General features: G+C 36.5%; 1 protein-coding gene across 1 annotated transcript; it reads left to right on the forward strand.

Annotated features, from left to right (window-relative positions):
- Window positions 1–6,238: 6,238 nt before the first annotated feature.
- pyroxd2 (pyridine nucleotide-disulphide oxidoreductase domain 2) lies at window positions 6,239–18,682 on the forward strand. Its single transcript, XM_056272425.1, has 16 exons — window positions 6,239–6,382; window positions 7,226–7,245; window positions 7,350–7,443; window positions 7,688–7,761; window positions 9,422–9,577; window positions 9,708–9,861; window positions 10,015–10,076; window positions 11,213–11,310; window positions 11,411–11,552; window positions 11,676–11,810; window positions 12,263–12,335; window positions 13,730–13,886; window positions 14,102–14,256; window positions 17,580–17,686; window positions 17,871–17,991; window positions 18,154–18,682. Exons 1-16 carry the CDS (start codon window positions 6,265–6,267, stop codon window positions 18,222–18,224), a joined length of 1,737 nt encoding a protein of 578 aa, XP_056128400.1. The 5' UTR covers window positions 6,239–6,264; the 3' UTR covers window positions 18,225–18,682.
- Window positions 18,683–19,065: the final 383 nt, after the last annotated feature.

A 19,065-nucleotide genomic window follows, 5' to 3' on the forward strand; every position in this document is an offset into this window, starting at 1 on the left:
AGCTCACATATACAAGAAGCGTATGTTAGGTTGAGTTTAATGGTAAGCATTATTATGTGCTCTAGCAGCAACATAAATACTCCCACTGAGAATCCAAAGGATCTGTAGCTTGTCTTTAAACTGCATCAATTACATTTGATTTGTGCTGACCTGCATGACTTAAGCTGTGGGAAACTGGCATGTTCACTCTCTGTGAAGTCCATGGGTTTGCTATTGCTGTCATCTTGTGAGTGACAGGTTGTAAAAAGAAAAAAAAAGATGTGTACAAATGATTTATTTATAATAAGAACTGCAATATTCCATAAAAATAATAATCATCAATTTTAAATTCATGGTGACAGTAGATGTAAAGATGCCATGTATATAAGGAATGTAAATCAGGCAAAATATATATGTAAATAATATCATGACACAACAATAGATTATTTCCCCAAATAAAATTAATATCACAATATAAATAGTTTTGTGAGCACTTGTCAACTCCATACAGGTCAACTCCATCAAAACTGAATATTTTTTCCACCCTTAGCCACGTGTTGTTTGTTTTTTCCGCAGTTGTAGCTGCCTTAATAAACATAAAAAAATGCCAAGATTTATCCCAGAAATCTACAGAAACTATTACACCGGGATGACACAGTTTTCAATTATATTTTATTATTATTAGGCTATTGTTAAAAACGCTGTTTATTGTGTTGCAGCACTGATTCATTTCTTAAAATTCAATTGGACTCTAATTTGCATTTACTATAAACAATATTAAAAATGAATTTACATGTCTTTGCTGAAAAAATATATTTTCTAAAAGGTATTTATCAACTCTGTTTCTTATGAATGTCAATAAAACTGATCAAGTTCATTTGGATACTTTTTAGATCATTCATCGGTTCTTCATCGGTTTTCTGCTCGGACTGATTCGTTGTTCACACTGGTTGATTGAAAAGATTTGACTCACAAGAGCTGCACCCAGCTTCAGAAAAGCAATTGTCAGGTTATAAACCAAAAACTAAGGAACATAAACCATCTTAAGATGGCTTGCTGGTCCTAGCTGGTCTTTATTTTGTTTTAGAGGGGTTTTGGGATGAGACCAACTGGCCTGATAATAATAGTTCTGCCAGGCTCATAACATTAAGGGATAGTTCATCCAAAAATAAAAATTCTGTCAATCAAAGAGTTAATGGACCCCATTGGCGTCCATATTTCTTTCTGGTCAAGTCAATGGCTACCGTCAACTGTTTGAATACCAACATTCTTTAAAATATCTTATTTTGTGTTCAACAGAACAAAGAAATTCATATAGCCTATAGGTTTGGAACAACATGAGGGTGAGAAAATTATGACAACATTTTCATTTTTGGTTTAACGAGTTCGTTTGCCCATAAAATCTTTAAGATATTAGGTTAAACTTATTTGGCTTGCTGTCCGCTGGAGAGGGGCTCGATGAAGCAGCTTCAACTCGAGCTCTGATATACCCCCCAGTGGCTACATTTAGGACCTGTTAATTAAAGGGCAAGGTACCTAAGATGAAGGTGGAGTTTGGGGAGGTGGAGGGATACTGGAACAGCTGATACTAGGGAGAGGTAAGCGGCTGCTTATATACTCTGTTTGTTGATTGAAAGATTGGATGGGCTCGCTCCTCCCTAACTTACGTTTAGGAACTTCATTTACTTAAGCTTCAACCATTATAACCATCTTTTCAGAAAAACCCCAAGACCGTTGATCCGATTATCTGGAAAATTGGCTCAGATCATCTTCAGACCATGCTGACAAAATGTTCCAGAATTCAAGTTGATCAAGCAAACCCTTCTTGTATAACACGCAATATAATTTGACGAAGAGCAAAAATGTCTCCTAATGTCATTACTCATTTTTGCAGTTGGCCATGCTTTTTAGATATCAATACAGTTATTCTTACATGCAGTTTTTATAATGAGATTTTGTATGCCAGCCTTTTTTGTAGCACTCATTATAAAAATAACAAAAATCATATCAGCCTTAGTACAGAGACTCGACCGTAAACATCAAAAACATTATCATTATCTTGACCCAAAGGTTCAAAATCATCTCTTTGGAAGAAAATTAATAAGGTTACTTAACAATGAGCTAATTATACTTTAAAGCAGGACCATTTTCAGCTAATTTCATTTTGGACGCGAGCCCACGGTGTCGAATTTCTGCCGACGAAGGGAATGAAGTGTTAATTTTCGCTTACAAGAACAAAATTCCCTGGCCTTGATCAAATTAACGTTGACTGTGTGTCGACCAGATGTTCCTTCAAGGAAAGCCAAGCTGGCGTGCCTGTAGAGTATCTCTCAGTCTTGACCATAATTCCCCGATGATAGAGGTGTCGGGAAACCCTAGATTGTCTAATAGCAGGCTACTTTATTCCTTTTCCTTCTGAGAACCAGAATCAATAGGAGTTGTTTTTCACAGCATAAGCAAAACAAATAGAAGTTCAATGATATCGCGTACCGCGTCACAGCAATTACACATCATACAGGCTCGAATCGAGTTTATAATCCGTTTAAGGCCTAAGCTTTGGTTATCTTCTGTTACTTGAGTGGAATGCACAAAGCCACACACTTCCTGGTTTTTTAAAAGGTGTCTCTGAAAGCTGTCTGCAGTCCCATCGGCATGACGTCGATGCATCATCTCTTACAATATTCAACACTTATGATCTGAAGAGACGGGCTCTTCAGTCAAGATGATTTCTCTCAGCTGAAGAGAACATTTCTTAAGTAGGCCTATTCTTCTGATGGCATGGCCTTGGAGCATCTTTATTTGATGCGTCTTATAATGGAAGGAGACAGGATTCGAAAGGCTTTGAATTAACTATGACGTCTCATATAGGTCAAGTGAACAAGAATTAATAGAAAAGGCTGATACTGAAACAGTGAATCTCAGCTAACACTTGGTCTTATTTTATTGTTGACATTATGCACTAGCTAACGTGAACTAACAACGAGCAATATTTTTAAAAGCATTTATTATTCTGGTTAATAAAAATACAATCTTTATGTTAGCGCATTAACCGATGTTAACAGATGTTGATTTTAAAACTGTATTGTTGGTAAGTGTTGAAAATGACATTAAGATTAAGAAATGTTAGAAGTGTTGTTCGTTGTTAGTTCAGCCCGATCTCACGGCAATTCGTACAAATTTTACGAGGTGGCTAATTCGTACTCATACGACCTCACTCATACAAATTCGTACGATTTTGGCTAATTCGTACATATTTTAAGAGTTACCAAATTCGTATTAATTCGTACGAATGACCTACCACTGACCCCGCCCCTAAACCTACCCATCACGTGGGTTTAGACAAATCGTACAAATTCGTACGAGTGAGTGAGGTCATATGAATTAGTACGAATTAGCCACCTTTTAATCACTCGTACGAATTTGTACGAATTGGACTCGTGAGATAGCGATGTTAACAATTGAAACCTTATTGTGAGGTGTTAAGCCTACGTGAATTGAAGTAATACTTCAATCATAGTGTAAAAAGCTCAGGTATGATTAGTAAGAATAAAGAGAAGAATAAACCCCAGTTTCACAGATAAGGCCTAAGATATTCCTAAAATGCATGTTTGAGCTGTTTTAACCCAAATAAACTTATCTTAAAATATGTCAGTGCCATTGTTTTGTCTCAAGATTCACATCAGTAATGTTTTTTTCTAATTAAAGCATGTTTATAAAAGCTTCTTAAATGCTCTACTTTCACTAAGGTCTAATCCTGGCTTAATCTAAACCCTGTTTGTGAAACCAGGCCTAAATGATCTAAATTCTAAATGAAGGATCCCGAGGACAAGAGTCCTGGCCCTGACATCTCAAAGTCTTTGCTGACACCTACTGGAATACAATAATGTGGCTTTGTGAAAATCTCAGCTCTTGTCCTCCTCCTTCTTCTTCTTCTTCTTCTTCTACTACTCTTTTTAACTGCAAAGTCTTTTAGTGGACGAATGCCTCTGCACAACATGCAAAGATATTCCTGTTTCCAAATAATTTTGTTCATATTATGTTAAATAATTAGGCTATTATTTTATTTAAAAAAAACATTTAACCATTTATGTTTATTTAAAATAATAAATTGTACATAAACATACAAAATAATAAATATTAAATTAAAAAACATTTTTTAATAAAAATAATTGTATGCTATAATTCAAATTAAACAGCCGTGGTAGTCACCCATGGTCGTTCATAAAATCATAACCCTTTATTGCACATAAAGTTATGTATAAAAGTGAATTGATAAAAAGCTTGTTGTTGTTTCTTTTGTATGTCATTTCACCTCTCATTTTTTATAATCAAAACTATAGGCATAGTTCACCCAAAAATGAAAACTTGTCATACTTATATTTACTCACCCTCATGTTGTTCCAAACCTGTTTTGAGTTTCTTTCTTCTGTTGAATTCAAAAGAAGAAATTCTGAAGAATGTTGGTAATCAGAGAGTTGACGGCAAAAAAATGCTATGGAAGTCGATTGGTGCCGTCAAACTGTCTGGTTACCAACATTCTTTAAAATGTCTTCTTTTGTGTCCAACACAAGAAAGAAACTCAAAACAGGTTTGGAACAACATGAGGGTGAGAAAATAATGACAAAATGTTCATTTTTGGGTGAACTATCCTCTTAAATGAGATAAGTCAAAGAACACAAGACTTCTAATATAACCATGCTTCTAATTTTGTTTGCAAAGTTTTTGTTGTTGTTGATCACATGGGTTGGTCAGACAGCAAGCTCTGAGAAAGCAGGCGATATCTGTTTATAATCAGTTGTCACACTGCTCTCATATTTGGTTTAAGAAGCAGATCGAGACAATGGAGCTTCTGTGGCTCTGATCTGAGATCATTTGGCTCGGTCTTGTGCATGATTTCCCCTTGTGCCTGGAGTACCAGGGTATTAAAGGACAAAGCTCTTTCAAATAACTTATCTTGATGTGTTTTTATTATGTGCTTCTATGAAGGAGCAAACACTCTCTCACTTTATGTTAACTGTTCATATTGAGGCATACCATTAGTAGATTATAAAACACGGTTAATGCAATCTATAAGGTTAATGAGAAGACCAGGTTTATTTGAAATCACCCTTTGACCATCAACATTTCTATTGGACCTTGATCTAACACTATCAACAAGTTAGATGTTCAGTGTGTGAATAGTTATCCAGACACGCAAAACAACATGCAGTTAACAATGAATAACGATTTACCAAGTTGAGAGATTGGCGATTTTACAATGAATCCAACTGACTTTTCACTTCACTTTTGTAGTCTATGGTATCCACTTATTAGTATATGCAAAAAGGCTACATTCTGCACATTTTCAGACCTCTGAATAATTTGAGTCACTGGAAAACAGTAATAAAAGTGACTGCCACAGCAACAGCAGAATCAATGCAAGGACTGCATGTAGAAAAAAGTTATTAACACTGTAAGAAATTATATGATCAATGAGTTATGACAACATGTGTTTTTACATTGCTTTAACTCATCAAAATAAGTTAAGCAATTTACTACTTTTTTAAAGTTATACTAGATTCAACTAATTTTTAAGTCAGTTTAATGTCATTTAAGTTGAAATGACTTAAACATCCAAGTTGATTGTACTTAAATATTTAAGGCAGCAACTTTTGTTTTACAGTGCTATTGGCTACTAAAGTGAAGTCACCACCAAACTTGAATGTAAATGACAGCCCTGGTTCAAAAAACATGGTGCATGGTATTATGTCCAAAAACATGATATTTGTTTGTTAGTATATGCCTAATAGCATCATCTCCAAATAGCCTAATGTGATCGTCCCATGCTAAAATGTAAAAAATAGGCATATAGCGTAATAAGAAAAATATATGATTTAAATATTAAATATTATAGGCTACAATTAGGAAAATAATATTTATTACATTATTTAATGTTTTACTCAATATTGTAATGTCCCAACCGCTATTTAACTATTATTATTTGTTATTTAATAATTTAATACTAACCTATTTAATTTAATGTTATTTATTTGTATAATTTATTTTATTACATTTTTTTTACCCTGCTTTGGATCCCCATAACGCCTTTAGCCTTTAGCCGATCTTTAGCCTCTGATTGTTGAGAATTGTTTTACATGCATGTGGGGGCGGGATGTTCTCGGAAAAGGAGAACAAAACCTTGTACTTGGGAGTTTTCCATATGAGTTTCCCCCCAATATATAGTGTTGAGGGGAGGAGTGAGGAGTTTAAGCTTCGGGTTCGGGTTTGAGCCAGGGTTGACTCGTCATGGCTGCGGCTCTCGGGGCATGTCGTGCGCACAGAGCGGTTATTTCAGTGACACGGCGCGGTTACCACAGCTGCACTGCCCTCAAACCTCAATATGATGCAATTGTTATCGGCGCAGGTAGGCTATGACATTCATGCACGGCCTAAAAAAAACCCAATAAAAATGTAGAATGGCAATGTGCACGAAATTGAGTGCTTAAGTGGGCGGGGCTTATATGGTAGTAAATAATTATTATTTTATGTGAACTCCTCATTGTGTATTTGTTTTATTTTTTATTTTCCAGTGTCGTTGGCTAAATTATTATAAATGCACTATTTATTGACTATTTTGATTATTCAGTCTGTAATGGAAGTATCCCATAGTCACGTGGGACCTGTTACTTTTCTCATCGCTCCTCAGAATGGGCCAATCACAGTCGTGTTTGAGTCGTTGTGAGGATTGTTTTTGTTTAAATAATTTCATAGAAACTTGAGGGAATTTAAATGTGTATGCCATATGCTAATCTTTGGGATCGATATTTTTAAACGATTAAGGGTTTCTGTTTACAAACGTCCCCAGTGAGACAAAAAAAAACGTCCAAAGATTTTAATAAATGTGCTTTATGGATTTCGCCTTGCTGAGCCCCCATGCTCCCCCTGCAGGAATACAAGTTTGTGTACTGTAATTTAAAACATGCAGTGTTCTACTTTTTATATTTTTTTTTCAATCATTTCTAAAAATGTTGTCTCAAACCCCTGCATACTTTGAACCGCACTCACACTCTGTTTCACAATCATCATGTTTCAGGAGAAAATAATGCTACATTCATGAGGTGTAGCACTAAAGCTACGGAATCTCTATTGTCTCAAATGCAAAACTTGCAAGCATTCAATACATCAAAACCAGTTATTTAACAGATAGTGAAATATTGTAGAATTCAGACTCTTTTGAACAGCCTAAAACCCTTTTCTTTCCTTTCAGGTCACAATGGCCTTATCGCTGTAAGTAGCCTATAGCTACACGAGATATGTTCTCAATATATGTTGCTGACCAATGATTGCACAACAGTTTCATCTCAAGAAACGTTCTGTTGTAATTTGCCCAGTCAGCATATCTGCAGAAGGGAGGGTTGAAAACAGCAGTCCTGGAGCGCAGAGATGTCCTTGGAGGAGCCGCCGTATCTGAAGAGATTGTTCCAGGTGTGAGTTATGGTTTATCACCCAGACCAAGGTTGCCTGAATCCCTTACAGACTGGTGGCCAAAGTTCTGGTTCTCAAAACACGTTTTCATCAGTAATTACAAACTCAGAACCCGTACAGCTATGTAGTCTAAACATTTTAGGTTTAAGTTGATGATTGACCCTAAATAAATATTAAAAAGAGTGTCTGCTTCGGATCACTGTAGTTTGCATGACTGTAATGGGCTGTTTATTTTTATGTTCAGGTTTCCACTTTTCCAGGGCCTCGTATCTGCTCAGTTTGCTGCGTCCACACATCTACCAGGACCTGGAGCTCAAGGTGTTACATGCCCCATTCTCTTCTTCCTTTTTTGACTATCTCTAGTGTTGCGCTTTAGACAGACCTGACAAACCTTGTGAAAAAGAAGTAAACACTTAAGCATACTTTTAAATGGAGTAGCCTACTTATTACGAAAATAATATAGCCTACTTTAAAAGATTAAACTTAAATGTGAACTGAATGTAATGTTTTAATTGTAAAGATTGCAATTAGATGAACTTAAGTGCTTTTCTTTGACATACTTAAGTAGGACTTAAAGTCTCCATGAAATCCAAACGGACAATTCTTGTTTCTTTATGGAACATTGCAGTATTTACTATAAATGATTTATCTGTGAACATCATTATTATTATTTTTTTTTAATTCACGTGTTCTGGAAATCTTTAATCAAAATAACTTCCACTACCCTTGCAGTGACTTCTCTTCTGTGATGATGTGTTTCTGGCATATGGGCGTGGCAACCTGTCACTCACATGACATCACAGCAATAGCAAACCACAACCATCCAATCAATTCCCAAAGGTCAAAATCAAGTCCCGCCTTACATTTTTTCTTGTTCGAGAAGCAGCTTCACTCGGATATACATCACAATAGGGAAGTAAAGACTATCACAACTTCGGTTGTATGCTGACTGAAGTAAATCTTTATATGTAATTTCATAATTTCTCCTGGTTTCTTTGAAATATGATTTTATTGTACTGTTGAATATACTGACAAGCATTTATGGTAAACTAAAATATACTTTAATGTTATTTCTATTGAAACTTGTAATTAAATACATTTGTAATTACACATTTGTAATGATGAAGTTGCAATTTAGTACATTTTAAATTATCTTTAAATAACATCAAATAACACACTACTGTTCCAATTATACTCAAATTTAGTTTAGTATGTTTGCCAACACATCAAAATAAGCGTACTTAAAGAATGATAAAAGATTATTAAAACAATGATTTAAAATGTACTTTAAAAGTAAAACTTAAGTGAGTTAAGAAAAGTAAAAAAATTGGGTAACACTTTATTTTACAGTGTCATTGTTACACGCTACATGCAATTACTATAGTAATAACTGTTAAGTATAATTACATGCAACTAAACCTAAACCACACCAAACCCTAATCATAACCCTATGGTAAGTACGTGTATTTACTTAATATTACTCAGTACTTAAATGTATAATTACAGTGTAACAAAATACACCTTAGAATAAAGTGTAACCTAAAATTGTGTAACCTTATATTTCATTATCTGCGAGTACAGTTTTTTTTTAAAAATATACTTTTAATATTTAAAGCACACTACAAGTGCACATTCAATACAATTTGCACACTTCTTTTTCACAAGGGGAAGAAACAAATGTCCCGCTTTATATGAGATGTCTTTAAATATGCACTGACATTTAAATTAATAATTTGATACATTGCACTTATTGTGTACATATTTTACATTGTACTTACATAAAAAAAAAAAACACCTGCATGTCATTACAGCTGTAATCAATTTCTGTAATTACATCTATAATTACAATGTTGAGTCTTCCCTTAAACCTTCCCGTTCCACCAAACACGTATCCCACCTTAATAATAGCACACTTATTTTTTGATTAATTGCTTTTTTCTTTTAATCTAAGATGACAGCAGTGTGTCTTTCTGTGCAGAAACACGGCCTGAAGGTGTACATGAGGGACCCCTATTCATTTACCCCCATGCTGGAGGAGGGTGTAGGAGGGCGGCCACCACGGTCTTTACTGCTTGGAGCTGACATGGCAATGACCCAGAAAGAGATTGGCAAATTCTCAGAGAAAGATGCCAAGGTTTTTATGTCAATGTCAAGAGGACTTAGATTTTAGCAAGAGCACTTTCATGAACTTGCATGTGATAGTAAAAAGCAAAACTCAATATGGATTTTATATGTATTTTTTTTCCTCTGTCCTATCACTAAAGGTCTATCCTGAGTTTTTAACCTATTTGGAAACACTGGCCTGTGCCATCCACCCTCTTTTAGATGCTCCACCCGTTGACATTCCAGGACTGACTCAGGGCTCTTTGAAAAAGAGAATATCTGCCCTGAGGAGCTTGAAACCTTTGGTGAAGTCTGGTAATGATGCTTTGTGGTTATATAACAGACAATAAACCAGATTTTCCTAAATTCTTCTGCTGCTGCTGCTGAAATAAGCCAGAAAGTCTTGTAAAACTAGGGCTTATAAAACTGAAGCAATAAAGTAAAATCCATGTGCTTCTGTGTTTAAAGGGTTGAAGTTGGGAAAGAATATACCAGATTTCTATGAACTTGTTACAGCTCCAGTTATGAAGGTGGGTTATGCCTCCTCCATGACCTTGACAGAAAATAAATACATGACATTTTTGAATATATTTGACTGAATAAAGTAGACGCTATCTGAATAAAGTACCAGACCCTATGTCAATCCAAAAACAATTATGTGATTATTTTTCTCTTAGAAATTTGACACAAAGTAAGCCAAACAAGAAGTAAAACTAACAGTGGTCTGAGGGTGAACATCTTTGTTGATCCTGGATCAACTTTCCAATCAACCAATCAGATTTGAGGGACAAGTTTACAGTTTTATGTCAAGTTTAGGCTTAGAACCAGGGTGAAGTACTTAAACATCAGTGTTATTAACTTTTCATTACCCTCTGATTTTAGGGAAAAGTTATGGGTAGGGTTAGGTTTAGGAGTAGGGATTGGGTAAGGACTACATTTTGGGACAGGAATGTTGATCCAGGATCAACAAAATATGTTGATCCAGAACCATGTCTTACTTGGCAAAATCACGGTGACCATGGTCTGAGTGTCTCTGTGAAATTTAAGGACTGTGTCCCCTAGTCGTCAAGCCGTGTACATTTACATCTGCTCATATCAATATCTTGAAATCAGGTCTGTTGTCCTTGTCCTCAGATTGTTGGGATTGTGCTCAGGTTAAAATATGTCTGTCACTGTATTGGATTAATTGCTGCTGATTACTGATGGATGCAGAATAAGTTATATTGTAGTAATATTTCACAATATTATCAATATTATGATTTTTTACTATATTTATATACACACACTGATACTAAGTATGCATTTTCTCATTAAAAAAAAAAAAATAAAAAAAAAAAAAAAAAATATATATATATATATATATATATATATATATATATATATATATATATATATATGTGTGTGTGTTTATTTATTTATTTATTTATTGGTGAGCATAAGAAACTTTTTCAAAAGTGCTAAAAATCATAATTATTCCAAACTTTTGACCAGTGGTGTATATTCAAAAGTTTGATCTGAAAATACATTAAAAACAAATACAGATCAAAATATGCATCATTTATTTTGAGCATTGCCTGATAAATTAGTTAAAATTCAAGGATGTTTCCTGAAATGCACACAGCATTAGCAGCTTTCTTTGTTGAAATTTCAGTTCTTGTGTGTGTAGGTCCTCAATCGCTGGTTTGAATCAGAGCCGTTGATAGCCACATTAGCCACTGACTCTGTGATTGGCGCAAACACAAGCCCAAATAATCCTGGAAGTGGGTGAGGAGGATAGTTTGACATTTATGTGTTTGAACTGATTCAGAATATCCTGTAATTGACGTTGTGGATACTGTATGATAAACTGTGCTTAATCTTGTAGATATGTCCTGCTGCACCATGTGATGGGTGAGCTGGAGAAGGAGAAAGGTGCCTGGGGTTACGTGGAGGGAGGAATGGGTGGGGTGTCTCGATCAATCGCCAGCTCCGCCCGATCCCTCGGAGCAGATATTTTTACAGACAGAGTAAGTATTCAGGAAGAAGGTGTAACCGTTTTCTTGAGCCATTGTTTCCGTACAAGCCATATTGATTCAAAGGGACCGGCTGTCCCACGGATATTAATCTGTCGCCTTTCTTGGGGCCTGTAGGATGTTGAACGAGTCCTTATCGGTCAGGGCGGTTCTGCCAAGGGTGTTGTGCTGACAGATGGAACTGAAGTCCGCAGTAAAGTGGTTCTGTCCAACGCCACTCCCTACGTCACCTTCAAAAAGCTCACCCCACAGGTACAGCCCTGATGGTATGTCCCGAGATCATGCCAGTTCTGCTATTACAAGTAATGAAGAGCATTTGTTTTTACATCTGTGCATTTAGATATGGCCATGACCTCATGATTATAGAAATTTCTAGGTCATTCCTTCCACAGTTACTGTCATCCCATTCTGTCAACTTCTGTTGTTGCCTTGAGCGAGAGTCACTTTATCTGTTTACTCAAGGAGTGACCTTATTCTTTAACTGACAACACCGTCCACATGCAAGTGTTAGTTCGGTTTACAGTAGAAATATGTATATATATATATGTATATAGGCAAACATTAAGAATCCCATTGAACCTACTTTTTATTTATCCAATGTAAAAAAAATAATATTAATAATAATGTGGAAAAATTAACAACCGTTTTACTTAAATCTTAATGACAATTCTGAATAATTGATGTCTGTGGTTGTCCTGGTAAAGGGTGTCCTGCCAGAGGCATTCATCACAGCCGTAGATCAGATCGACTACACCTCTCCTGTTACCAAGATAAACGGTATGATTACAGATAATTTAACGCCTCATTTCATTGAACTAAATGTGCATTTTCTCATTAAAAAAGCCTGTTTGCAAGGCAGCAAAAGAAGAGTGTTGGTTCTGTGTAAATACTCTAGGAAGCTTTGTCGTTATCTTGAGACTCAGCAAGCAAGCAAGACAAGACCAAAGATAATTCATCATGCAATAGAAGCATGAAAGAATACCATCTGGAATTCATTGTCGTTTCATTTAAACGGTGAATATTCAGTCACTAATTTAATTTAAATAATTATTAATTATTAATGAAATAAGTATTAATTCATTCCAATTATTAATTTAAATAAATATGAATTCATAATTAATGAATAATTCATTAATTTATACTAATTATAATTATAGTATTATAATAAAAAGTATAGGCCTGGTTTCACAGACAGGGCTTAGATTAAGTTTGGTTGAGTTCAAAAACATGCCTTAGGAAAAAACATTACTGATGTGCATCTTGAGACAAAACAAGTTACTTTCAGTTAAAACAGCTCAATAATGCATTTTAGTCTGGGACTATGTTTAAAGGCCCCCTGAAATCAAAATGTAAGTTTTTTAGCTTTTAGTATGAATATGTTAGCCTTAAGGTTATGAATAAGCTGGTGTGTTCCAAAACAATGACAAAATTCGCATTTAGGAGATACAGTATAAGCATTCAAAACTTACAGTCTCTCACTTCCGCTAAAATGAATCACGGATTTTTATGAAATCACCGCAGACTTCAGCTTCTCATCACATCTTCTGTCCAATCAAACGCTCTCTAGAATCTAAAGCATCCCGCCCCCTATGCTATAATACCGTTGACACGTCACAGAGCAATGGAGATGTGTGTTCGGTTGCTCAAACGCTTGAATTTTATTCAGTTTTCCAACTGTATGTTGGTTAAAAATGAAATGGCTAGAATTTATTCACACCTCTAGTATTGAATACAACGTATCATCAGCGCTCGGATTCACTTCCATGGTGCTGTCAAGTACGACTTGCAGTCTGTGAGGAACACTAAACGCTATTGGCTATTTGAAAAGGGGGAGGGGCCATTCAATATGTCCCGCCTTAGCTTCCTGTTTCAGTGGAAATTACATCAACGCATCATACAAAGCTGTGCGTTATAAAGCACTTTAGTGGGCCTTTAAGCCTTGTCTGTGAAACCTGGGGACAAAGTTTATAAAAAACAAAACACCTCAGGCAGAAATTACATACTTGTATGTTAAGCATTTGGGTCTAAATAAGTTGCTGTTTGATATGTAGAACACATTTCTAAGCAGAATATTTTAGGAGTATAAACAGTGCTGCCTTGCAAAAGCTGCCGATTCCTTACAAGAAATTGTTGATTGGGATTATCTGATCTCTGTTTTTGCAAATGCACAGTGGCTTTGGACAAGCTGCCTAATTTCTTGGCTGCTCCGAATAGTGAGGATGGAAAACCAGGTCCACATCATCAGTGTTCAATCCACCTGAACTGTGAGAGTGTGCAGGTTCTGGAGGAGGCCTACATGGAGGGCCAGCAGGGACGCCCATCCTCCAGGTCAGCAAAACCTGCAGTGCTGCATATAATGGAAAAACTAATATTTGCACATTACACACACATGAAGGCATCAGGATATGTGAATGACCAGGGTTTCACAGACAGCAAATCTGTTGCTCTGGGTTCGGGGTTTATGGTGATGGTTTTCCATTCATTGCACCAAACCACAGCAATTTACATTATATCCTAAATCGTCTTCTGGTGTTTTTGTTTAGGCCTATGATAGAAATGACCATTCCCTCAGTGCTAGATCCGACTCTAGCGCCCCCCGGCTGTCATGTGGCGTCTCTCTTCATCCAGTTTACGCCATATTTGATGGAGGGTCGCCGCTCTTGGACCGAAGAGGACAGGGAGAGATTTGCTGACACAAGTACCTAGTACCTTATTTGCATTCTTGTTTGCCGTTTGCTGGCACAAGCATGATAAGGATTGTGTATGTAAAAGGTCTCGAATGTCTTACATAAAGTGTTGGAGAAAGTTACCTTTAAAGTAATGTAGTACACTATTGTAGCCTGGTCCCACCAGACTCTCCTACATTTCATTTGTACAGAGAGTCTGGCCTTGCTCCATTGACAACTTCCTTGTAGGCGGGTACTCGGTTGAAGTTTAAAACTATTGGATCTGCCCAGAGCCACTCTGGATCTGACATAACCAATCGCTAACGTTTGGTCGTGACGTATGGCGACTCAAATTAGCGCACGCTATGAGCACACGACATCAACGTCATCGTTCTCAGCCACACCCTCTGTTCGCTGATTGGACCGGTAAAAAATTGACCGGAGAAAACCAAAGAATACACCACAAGCCCAGACGTAGTGCTGAAGGAAAATGAAAATTGAGCGGAAGTACGTAGGAGGGCGGAGCCAGGCTAACAATATTGCGCTACTCCTTAAAAAAGTAACTAATTATGTTATTTAGTCCACGTTCACACAGCTGCAGAATACAGTTGTCAATCCTGTATTTAAGTCCTTAATATGGTTATTTTCACACTTCAGTTATATACGAGAGTGATAACTGCATTATATAACCCAATTCACACCCGTAAATTTTAAACTAAAGAGTTGCGTTTTCCGTACAGCGACTTTACTTGCTGCTTAACTTCCATAGTACGATGCATCGTTGTTCGTTAAAGAAATCAACTAGCTTGTCACGACTGTTTTCCGAAACCGTATTGTCGCAAACCTCTAACCCAGACAGCAACATAGTGTCGGCCCAGATCCGGCCTACGTGCTGGATTTCACGTGTACCAGATGTGGGCCGGATCTGGGCCGACACTATGTTGCTGTCTGGGTGGTGAAATTATAACTTCTTTCAATCAATCCGTTTGAGAATGAATTAATGCCAGATTATTTGCTATAAATTACAGACATGGCATCTGAGGACTAATTCTTTTTTTCAGTTATTTTGCTTTATTTCCAGATTCAATCATAGACTCGTTTTTACGGACTAGAGCACATACGCACATGCGCACTTTTCAGAAACGGTGCTTTAAATCTTTCGACATACTAAAAGATAGAGATGCGCGGTTGGCGGTTATAGCCGCGGACTTCGCGGATAAACTGCGGATCGGGCGGATGACGTGAGGAAAAAAAATATTTTAATTAAATTCGGGCGGGTGGCGGGCGGTTTCTAGTCTCGCGGCTGTCATCAGCAGCGCCTTGTATCAGCGGCTGGCGGGTGGGTGCGGTTTTGAAAATTGGTCAAAAACGTTGGTGCGGATGGATGGCGGACGGACGATGAGTTTTGTGATGCGGTTGCGGATGAAATAATAGCCCATCCGCGCATCTCTACTAAAAGACGTAAAAGACATTTGTATGTTCGAAGTGAAAGATATAGATTGTACTGAAAGTCAGCTTAAGTCAGATAAGTATTTATTAAGTCCACGTCATGCAAACTAGAAACTATATATGCTTCTAACCACAGGTCAAGAGCTATTGTTCCAACCACACAACTTTGCGATATTGTTTGCGAATGTTCGTTGAAACTATGGTTTCGGGAAACACAGACTCGTTGACCTACCCCAAAAAATAACTTGCGACCATAGTTGGCTAACAATGCTCTCGGGAAACTCACCCCAGTGCGAGAGAGCCACTCTGCGCTGCACAAACGTTGTCGTGTGTGGTTTTGCTTCGGTAACTTACGAGTTAATATGAGCTTTGAGTCATCTGAAGGTTTTAGATACAGTCACTGTTCTCCACCAGAGCTGTTCCCCTCAGTTTTGTGTTCTAAGTGCGACTCATATGCTTTGCTCTCCACCCAAATATAAAAGCTGCTATCGGTTAATGGACATTTACTGGATGAACTCGCGGCTTGATTGGACTCTTGTCGTATCAAGAGTGATAAGACTTTTCAGTCTTATGGACGTCGCCATCTTTGATATTTGGGCGTTACTTTTTCTCTCCTGGCGGAGGCTCGCTCTCTTAAAGGGCTTGCAGATGTTGTTGTTTTTCTTTAATGAGAAGTTCTTTTTTGCAAGTGTTTAATGCAGTAATGCCTAAACATAGCCTATATAACATACACCTTCATTTTCTTTTAAAACACATTTAGAATATTATTATATTCAATTTCTGACCACTTATTATTACTCAATATTTCTTGACCCCTAGAACTATGACAAACAAAAGACCTCTTAAAGTCCCCCTGTGGTGAAAATCAAGCTTTTAATGTTGTGTTTTTAATATGCTTAAAGACAAACCATGTGCAAATTTATAAGTCAACACCATTGCAGAGTATTTTCTCCTTAAAACTGCAGTGAACCAAAGACAGTCTCAAAAATGTTTCTGACGTCACAAACTACCTTGTAACCAATCACACCAACGTGTGATCGTCAACGAGTGGATCTCTGAGCTGGTGCGAGTGAGTGGAGGCGGGGCTAATTTTATATTCATAGGACCACATATACTAAATAAGGCAAGGGTGTAGAGTTGCATTCAAGCTATTTTAAGGCATAAGGGATTTTTTTCAAGGAAAAGACTTTTAAATATGTCCCTTTGGTGATCAAAGATGAGTTTTTTGAGTTTTGACTACATGGAGACTTTAACATTACGGGTTATATTACATACTGTACAACTCTTTTTATTGAAAGTTGAAAGTCGTGTGTTTTGTTACTTCTGTATTTTTTTGTCTGTTGCCAAGTGCGCACGCACGAGTGACTACATTATGGAGAAAAGAGAGATTTTAAATCAGCAGCGTAAAAAATGTTAAGCATATTAATTAAACTGAAAAGTAAAGTGCATTACTTTACTTGTTACGTCAAAAAAAGTAATCTGATTACATAAAATGAAGTTACTTGTAATGTGTTAACCCCAACACTGTAATATATACACTACCGGTCAAAAGATTATAAGAAATGATAATTTTTACCATTATAATTTTTCAATTTTTTCTCATGTTCACCAAGCATGCATTTATACGATCAAAAACAGAGTAAAAATACAGTAAAATCACATGATCTTTCAGAAATGTATAATATAAAATGTATAATGCAGGAACAGAAATTCTTGTCTAGATTCTTATGTGATATTTTTTGCATTTTAAAGACCGCCCCAACATTCCCACTTTGATAGGCGGGCATGAACTACCTACTTTTTAAACCCAGTGACACAGTTTGTGCTACCACAGTGATATCACATGCCTATGCCTTGAAGTAAAACGATCTTTGTTGTAATAGGTTCTTTGTTTCCCGTTTCACAGCATTCGACTGGGTTGAACGTTACGCACCTGGATTTAAAAAGTCAATAGTGGGCAAAGACATCCTGACCCCTGCTGATCTTGAGAGGGTCTTTGGTCTCACTGGAGGGGTATGAACATATTTAATTAATTTAATAGACATTGACATGGACATTTTATGAATGTATTGTTTTGTTAGTAATTTTCACAATCATACAGAATCTAATATATAATAGCCTATTGTCTCTAAATCTCAGTTAATTGTTGTAAATGTGCTTGTCATAGCATTAATTACATGTGTTTTTTATGCAACAGAATATATTTCATGGCTCAATGTCTTTGGATCAGCTTTACCTGGCCAGACCTTTGCCCTCTGTCGCAGATTACCGCTCACCCGTCAAAGGATTGTACTTATGTGGCAGTGGCAGCCATCCAGGTATGTGCCTGAATAAATAAAAGCTTAAACAGTACGTATTGGGTTTAGAAATGTCATCAGTGTGATATCACGTATCATAAAACCAGGTCAGGTAAATGTGAAGCTTGACGTGCATGACCTCCCCTGTGTTCTCCAGCATTTATCTGAGCTTGTCTCTTTCAGGTGGAGGTGTTATGGGTGCAGCCGGCTGGAATTCAGCTCGCAATGTTCTGGCAGATTTCAAGCTACTGTGATCTCGGCCTTCGATGGATGGGGAATATCACTTTCCAATGGGATGTTTCAATGAAAAGAGAGATGAAGACAAATAGTAAAGGGATAGTTTACCCCAAAATTTAAAGTCTGTCATCATTTACTCACCCTCATGTTGTTCCAAACCTGTATGAATTTAAAGAAGATGTTTTAGAGAATGTTGGTAACCAGACAGTTTAACGCCAGCCATTGACTTCCATAGTATTTTTTTCCCTACTGAAGTCAATGGGTGCCGTCAACTCTCTGGTTACAAACATTCTTCAAAATATCTTATTTTTACTGCAACAGAAGAAGGAAACTCATACAGGTTTGGATTAACTTGAGGGTGAGTAAATGATGACAGAATTTTCATTTTTGGGTGAACTAACCCTTTAAGTGTTGTTGACATTGTGTGATTTTCTGTCTTGCACAGTTTTTAAAATACACTCCCAAAATGTTACCCTATTTTTTTGTGTGAAATTTGAGATCATGTAGTCAATTATAATACATATAACTGAATCCATTGGCTATGTGTTTTGTATAACCTGAGATAGAAGATGTGAGTAGGTTCACATTGAATGTTCTGACAAAAAGCTATGACATTGTTTTTATAATAACTTAAATTATATCATTTTTATAATTGATAATAAACTTATTTGGTAAAGTAAAAGGTATTTGAAGCTTTATTGTTTACCTCTAAATTCTTAATTTTTGCAATTCTGCTCTGTGAAGCCAGTGATGCAGGACTGCAGACTTCATCTCAAATAAATTAATTACATAAAATAATCCAAAATTATTTCTTTAATGCATGTCATTTCTCAATGTACATCACAGCACAAAGGCAAG

The sequence above is a fragment of the Rhinichthys klamathensis genome, unplaced genomic scaffold (genome assembly GCF_029890125.1).
Source record: "Rhinichthys klamathensis goyatoka isolate OS25496 unplaced genomic scaffold, OSU_Roscu_1.1 h1tg000338l_1, whole genome shotgun sequence".
NCBI classification, from domain to species: domain Eukaryota; kingdom Metazoa; phylum Chordata; class Actinopteri; order Cypriniformes; family Leuciscidae; genus Rhinichthys; species Rhinichthys klamathensis.